General features: G+C 47.3%; 2 protein-coding genes across 2 annotated transcripts; both read right to left on the reverse strand.

Moving 5' to 3' along the window:
• Positions 1 to 387: 387 nt before the first annotated feature.
• On the reverse strand, positions 388 to 792 carry SARC_03093 (hypothetical protein; the record flags this gene model as incomplete). Its single annotated transcript, XM_014303115.1, has 1 exon — positions 388 to 792. The coding sequence occupies one exon, from the start codon at positions 790 to 792 to the stop codon at positions 388 to 390; it is 405 nt and encodes a 134-aa protein (XP_014158590.1).
• A 5,633-nt stretch (positions 793 to 6,425) lies between these two features.
• Positions 6,426 to 7,061, reverse strand: SARC_03094 (hypothetical protein; the record flags this gene model as incomplete). Its single annotated transcript, XM_014303116.1, has 1 exon — positions 6,426 to 7,061. One exon carries the CDS (start codon positions 7,059 to 7,061, stop codon positions 6,426 to 6,428), a length of 636 nt encoding a protein of 211 aa, XP_014158591.1.
• Between the last annotated feature and the right edge of the window lie 772 nt (positions 7,062 to 7,833).

Genomic DNA, 7,833 nt, shown 5'->3' on the forward strand with positions numbered 1-7,833 from the left:
CTTAAATTCAGAATCTAATTATTTCTGAGACATGTGCCGATCTAAAACCCTGATCGGTACAAACTAAGTTTACAGATTCTGATATTATAAACTAAAATAACCCAAACTAAAATAACACTAATAACCCTGTCTGGTTGAACACTAATAACCCCGTCTGGGTGTATTCCGACCACAACCCTCCCCCCAAGCTGAAGCACTACCTACCAGTGTGTCAGCTTTAGAGAAAAGGAAAGGAATACTCAAACCCTGACCGACATGCTGGTATTTATCCTCAGAGAGCTAAAGCAGTGTGCTGGCATTTATCCTCAGAGAGCTAGAGGGCCCGAAGTATACGTCTCGAGCGCACCGTCGTTCATGACATATAAGTAACTATATACAGGTAAGAGTCTAAATCTGGTCGCGGCGTCGTTTGCGCGTACGCGTCTGCGAGTCTTTGTGGTAAGCGACAATGTCGTTGGGGTCGGTAAAGGCTTCGGCTGTCTCCCACGTGGGGTCACCCTCGCGCCAACGCACCAGGTATTCAAGGTTGCCTGTCTCATCGTTCGTACGATGCTTAACAATGTGGCGGAACTCAACTCCGCCTTCTGCCCACAAGGTATCATCAAGTGGTGGGTCTGTACTACGATGTACTAACCGGAGGAGTTCAACACGGACTGGCTTGCCCTTGAATTCTGATGGTGCGGACCCGTCTTTGTTCGCTAACTCGTAACGTTGCCCGATTCTAGTCTTGATCACATACGGCCCAAAGAGAGGACGCATTGCTTTCGTCGTTCTGCCTTCCGAGCGCACCATCACTACGTCGCTTTCATCGAAGTGTACCAAGTCGTGGGCATGGAGACGGTCAAAAGTCTGATATGGTGAAGGGTTGGTAAGATGGTATCTTGCATCTCATCTAATCGTTGCGCCCATGTATCGTTGGTCACTGGTTGTGATTCCGGTACCACATCAGCAAAGTCGGCAAACGGGACATGCCTGCGTCCGAAGTACACGCTAAAAGGTGAACTCTTATGTCTGCGAGAGATACGGAGGTTCGGATAGAGCATAGTGAACGGAAGGCGTTCATCCCATTGAAGTGGCACCGCCTCACAACATTGCCGTATTGATCGTGTAATATCTTTATGGCGACGCTCGGCTGCCCCTAAGACTTGTGGGCGATATGCGGGTGATACCCTGTGTAGCATGCCCACTTCCTGCACCAGGGTGTTCACTATTTTGTTTGTAAACTCTGGTCCCATGTCGGTTTGTAGTCGTCGTGGGAAACCGTGTTCACCGAAAATCTCTAACATTGTCTGTACCGTGGTCTCCTTTGCCTTGTTCGGAGTTGCACGTAGAATCGAATAGCCAGTGGCAATGTCTAACACATGGAGAATGTACTTGTTCTTCCTCCGCGATTCGATCGGCATAGGAATGTAGTCCATCTGAATGTGATCCCAAGGGTAGCGTGCGTCGATGCTGATCATCGGGTGGAAACCTTTACGTAGTGTGTCCTGACCTAAACATGTACTACACTGTCGCTTAACCGTTGTCGTCAGTTCTAGAGCGCCCGGCCACACATGTCCATCGTTGCGGAGCTGTTGTACAGTATCGGCTGCCCCGTGATGGCCTTGCTCGTGCTGTGCTCGTGTCAGTTGTGTACGCCGAAGCTGTTCTTCCGGCGTTGCTTGTGCAAATGCAGGTTGACCTTCGGCTTCAGCCATGGCGACCGATATCTCTCGTGCTGTGTCCAAACATTTTGCAGACGGTATATAGCGTGGTTCTGCGTAACCCAGTCACTGTGAGAAAAGAGGGTCCAGCTTGAAGTTATTGGATGGACCTAGTCTCGCTATCACTGTATGACCCCAAGGTGTCTTGCCGCACGCATACTTGCCAAACTTCAGAGAGGTATGTGGTGTTCTAGGCACCAGTACTGGTTCAGCTTGGAGCAGCTGCTTGAATAAGTCGAACCATGGTGCCCGTGGTACCCAAGGTAGACATACTGTGGCGGATGCTCCCTCTGTCTTGATTTTCCTAAGCATCTTGTGTATCAATTTTCAAGGTGGATTCATCCATCCATCCACTAACGACCAGTCGTGCTTAAACGCCCCTTCATTGTCATCAGGCAATTGTGCGTTCTGTGGGTACGCAAACACATCTACATTATTCGGAAAGAACATCAGGTAGTGTTTCTTGCTGTCGACCCATTGGAACAATGCTCCGCCTATACCGTAGTCACTGGCGTCGGTCTACAAATTCAGTGGTACCCCTTCTACCGGAAAATGTAATGCTACTGCATTTACCACCGCCTCCTTCATTGCCTGCCACGCGTCGGTATATCGTTGTTTCCACCGTTCACCAATTAACTCATTCGGTTTGAGTTTGCAGAACTCCCGTAGCGGTGCTACGATATGGGCAAAGTTGGAGAGGTGCTCGTGAAGATAGTTCGCTAAGCCTAACACTGACGTTATGTCCTTGTATCGCTGTGGGGTTGGCCAATCTAGCAGCTTTGCCTGTTTCTCATGATCCACATCGATACCTTGTGCTGATACTTTCTTGCCCAGTATCATTACCTCCCCAATTGCGAAGTGGCACTTGGATGGGTTCAGCTTAAAACTATGGTATGTAAGACGCTTGATGACTTCCTTTACTATACGGATGTGTTCATCGTAATCATCACTGGCAATCACTATATCATCGATGTAGTGATGTACTGGTAGTCCGTCCAGGATTGTGCTCAATGTACGCTGGAACTGCTGCGTCAGTACATGTAGGCCGAATGGTGCCGACGTTACGAATACTGGTAGCGTTCATGTGTGAAGCTGAACCGATACCGTGAATCTGGATGTATCAGTAGTCTGTGGTAGGCCGCCGAGATGTCCAGCGTTGTGTAGTACATCTTGCTCTTCAGTCGGGAAATGAGTTCGTTAACTTTCGGAATCAAGAATTGGTCACCGGGAATGAGTGCATCTACCGCACGCATGTCTAAACACACCCGCACCTTCTTATCGTTGCCTTCACTATCAAACGTAGGTACGGCCAGCAGTGATAGATTAACTGTTGTTGGTGTAGTTCGTTTAGTAATGACCAAGTCTTTCAACCACTTCTGTACTTGCTCATCGGTATAAAGTAGCCATCGATCTGATACGAAATTACGTGTGGATCTGCGCATACTCATGGCTTGTTCTCGCGTAACTGGTATCATGACCTCACTCCCCTCGAGGCGACATCGTGCGTTGTCTGGAATCGCCGCGTTCGCCTTTAACTCCGTATTCAACCGTTGTCGAGCATCCACCGGCTCCGCTGTATTCGGTGATTGCCGCCGTGGTATTGGCTTCAGCAATTCATCAAGCTCCGTGGGGTCGATAGGAGCAAGAGGTGATTGAATACCGCCTATATACAACCCTAGGTCCTTCCTCATATCCTGTCCTATGATAATGTCCATGCCCGTAGGTAGGTTCATTAGTTCGAACGAACCCTGGATAATGTTGGTACCATACCGTATCGGTATTACTTCCGTCGTCCCCAGACGCGGAGTTCGGACTGCCTTGTCAGCTAAATATATGAACGACCCAGGTGGTGCTGGAGTAATTGGACGGCCCAGTAAGTTTGCGGATGTCTGAGAGATGCAGCTTCTATTTGCACCCGTGTCTATTAACGCTCTGAACGTGCGTCCGTTCAGTTGCAGTTGGATGTAGACGCGGTTATCGGATGATAGTAATGGGTCTTTAATCGCCATCACGTCATTAATAGTGTGTACCAACGTTAATACTATCTCCGCATCAGACACCCTCACCTCTCAACTATCGCCTGTCATTGGATCCCAGCTCTGCTGTATCGTGTTTCTTGCTGGGTGTTCCTCGTCATGGTAGTCTGCGGTGAGTATGGCGTCTATGTGCATCTCGGTGGCCACGGGAGGTGGATCGATTCCTGCTTCTTGTGTAATCGTGTTCACCTGTGGTTGGGTAGTAGGTGTGTGCACCGGTGGCTGTCTGGTCGAGTTGCCACCTTGTCCTTGTCCTGGCGGAACTGTTGTTGTAGGGCGGAAAGGACGACCTTGTTCGTTCTGGCGTGCGCGGTGGTCCGTCTCCCCTTGTTGCGTTGTTCTATGATGGTGGTGCTTGTGTCTGACAACCTACACACGTTGTAGGTACCGCGGCTTGAGGACGCTGCGCCCAGTTCTGATTCTGTCGTTGCGTTGTCTGTGGGTTCGGACGACTGTTGGTGTAGTCCCGTGTTGTATTACCTGTGTGATGTTGTTGTCGACCGAGGGAACGAGCTGTCGATCGTTGTTGTGTCTCCTGTATGTCCGGGCTCAACAGCTGTAGCAATTCATGGGTCGCCATCAAATGCCATTTGGGGTGTAGTTGGAGTGTGCGCTCATATGTGCGAGCATTGATCGTTTCCTCCAACAGCTGTACCACGCAGTGATTCAGTAGACTTTGCTGGAAGTCAGCGTCCGTCTGACAATGCTCACGCGCTCGATGGCGATTTTCCATCAACCGGGTCATCTGTGCCATGACTGGTACGTGCGCTAGTTTACTGTGACCTTTAGCTAGCTTGCGGAAAGCCGGATCTACGGTCGCTTGTGTCTCATGTGAGCATATCTGTGCAATCTGTAACTCAGGTGTCCACGCCTTCAACTGCTCCGTGTTGTCTCTAATATATTCGAGTGTCAACACCTTATAGAACCATGTTAGACTCCATGTTTCATGAAGGCCTGCGATATGTGCGTTCTTCAACGCTTCGAAGAGGGCTCCCTTAGTGTCCCGCTCCATGACATCATTCAAATGGTAGCGATTAGAAGGCCAGTCAAGCCAATTGCGTGGTGCCGGGGCCTTGCGTTTGTCAACTGGTTTAGATTCTAATGTCGCACGCAGTGTCTCCAACACCCCCCGAAGGGCGTCGACACGAGCTGTATTGTCGGCTTCTATCGCCTGGCACAGTTCATCCGATAACTTAAGTATGCGTGCGTGAAGTACCTGACGGCTGGCTTCAACTCTTGCCGGTGTCGGTGGGGGTGATGGTAACTGTGATGAGTCCTTCTCTGGCGTACACACCGTTTCCCGTGAGGCTCCCTGCTCGAAGACCTTCTTCTGCTGTTGCTTAAGAAAGTTGGTGCTCAACCGGTCGTGGACGTTCTTCAAAGCTGCTGCCCCGTGTGGGTTCTGCTTAGCAAGTAGTTGTTCGTGTGCGAATTCCTGGATAGATGGTGTATCACTCAGTGTTGCTGGAACATCCGACTCTGGAGACTCGTAACCCAGACCATGATGTTGTCCGAGACTTCGGATACGAAATTCTGGGTTGTCAGCACTATTGGACGAATGATGACGCTGAGACGATTCGGTCTCCCCTTGGGTCCGATTGAACTGCTCGGGTATAATACGCTGCAAACGTTCTTCATACTTGTCGAACAGTGATTGCTGTTTGGCCATGAGTTCAGCCAGCTGTTGTGGTGAAACCTGATCACGCCCTTCTCCTCGTCTATAATGACGATGTCGTTGGCGTTTACACTTCACTGGTGGTAGGCGTGGGTTGTTGTCACTATTCACGCTATCCTCCCCTGCTGGATGATCGTCGGCAGATGACACGCTGAAACGCTCTGAAGACGAATTTCGAGATAACCCGGCACTCGCTACATATTCACTAGACTCCACTTCTTCCCCATGAATGTGATCAATAAATGTCAATTGTCTACGTTGTCTTGTATGGCCCTTCGGATTGTGCGCTGCTCTGTATTATGTATTTGTAAGCTAGTGTCTGAATCACTACTATTATTCTCCCACAATTTTGGCATTGAATCACTTGTATCACTACTAACGTAACCACTATCCGTCTGGTTCCATTCCCTATTCTGAGTTACTCGTCTCCCTCTTCCTGATTCTTTGTTGTTTCCTCCATATTATTCTCTGCTCTTGATATGAAAAATTATTTCTGAGCTGTGATTTAGTTTGTTTGTTAGATAGATGAATAAAAGAACAACTTCATTAGTTTGTTAAAAATGTAGTTAAACGTGGAATAACAATATCTCAACGTTCTCCCTTTGTTCAGAGGGAGACGTTGTTCTTTTATTCATTAAACCTTAAATTCAGAATCTAATTATTTCTGAGACATGTGCCGATCTAAAACCCTGATCGGTACAAACTAAGTTTACAGATTCTGATATTATAAACTAAAATAACCCAAACTAAAATAACACTAACAACCCTGTCTGGTTGAACACTAATAACCCCGTCTGGGTGTATTCCGACCACAGACCGCCAGTGACCCGTCTTATTGCAAATACTACAAGAAGGGCAATTAGGACTGCAGTGACGCAACTGACACTGACTGCACTCTGCTGGCGCTGGTGACGGTGTCTTTTCCGAAAGTGGTCGATATGCTCGATTCGGTTTGTAAGAACTCCTGATATTCTCTCTGGGTAGAGTAGTACAGCAACCTTTATAACCATTCTAATATCGAGCCGCACCTGTCACCGGTGCACCAGATTTCCCTCCGCGAGTGTCAGAGTTTCCTCCTGATACAGATTTTCCTCCTGTATAATAGAAGTTCCCTCCATATCGCGAGTCTTCTCCCATTGGTGCATACGGGTGTTTAAGCCCGGGATTCGCCGTCAACATGGTGGTTGAAACTACAGCGGCTGACGGCAAATCATTTTTGTCTAGGTCATCTAGTAATAATTCACCGTTCAAACCACCATAAAAAGTCGTGATAAAAGTTCTCATGCAATCATAAACTTCCTGCAAGCGTGACGCCAACACAATAGCATCATGATTATACACATATAACGATGGATTACGAATACCGTATTGAGAAACCGTTCCACTTCCAACGCCGTAGTTGAGGTAATCCGCGCTGTATATCCAACACAATCCTGTCACTGATGTAAACTGCTTCAGATACACCTGTGATGCATACCCGGATACCGTATACTGATCCTCATCTTTCTGCGAAGCCCGTATACGATACGCCGGCGAGTTGAAGAAATTGTGCCACTTGTCGAACCAAGCCAGTACAAACAACTTCTTTCCTTCGAACTTCCATGGCGGCGGAAACTGTTCCATCTTGACCAATCGCTTTGCCAACATCTTTAACCAATCGCTTTGTCAATATCTCAAATATTGAATCCCTAGTGAAATCAACTAAATAAAATTTACTTCTATCCTATTCTACCGTAAGGTTATCTTTGTTATACTGTAGTACGAGGCTATAGTAACTAGGTTTGTACTAACCATTTTAGTAGTTACCAATATAAGGACTGTCTCAGATTCCCTAACGTAAGGCTAGTGATTACAAGAGACAGATCTCTAAGACTACCTTCCCATCCTTATTCCTAATGTTAAAGACCTCACTCGGCAATATGACCATGTAGCGTGTGTCAATCATCCCGACTTTCAGGTCCGGGGTCCGGGTCAATCAGTGGAGCGATAGGACATGAGCCTAGTCCAGTACTACAATATTTACGGAGTTGCGGACTGTTTTCACTTTTTTTGAGGACTCCTTTTTTCAAAAAGACAGCGTCTGATATTTATGACAGTATGGCCAACATTTATTTTCACCGCCACGTTATGAAAATATGCCACTTTGCCCTACCAGTAGGGCCTACTAAACTGTTTTTGCAATCGCTATGCCCAACCCTAATGGCTAAGTTTTACATTCGCTATGTGTTAGACCATCTTGAATGATATAAAAAGATACTTATTCCGCTCTCTACTGATGTCTTATATATATGTATTCTGTATGTATATTTTCAGTACATATTTTCACACGTTTTCTACGCTGTTCAGTGAGGGACACTTTCATTTGTGACACCTTGACAGTTCTGTAATTTTTATTTACAATAATATGTACCGACCTGTG

The sequence above is a fragment of the Sphaeroforma arctica genome (genome assembly GCF_001186125.1).
Source record: "Sphaeroforma arctica JP610 unplaced genomic scaffold supercont1.151, whole genome shotgun sequence".
NCBI classification, from domain to species: Eukaryota; class Ichthyosporea; order Ichthyophonida; genus Sphaeroforma; species Sphaeroforma arctica.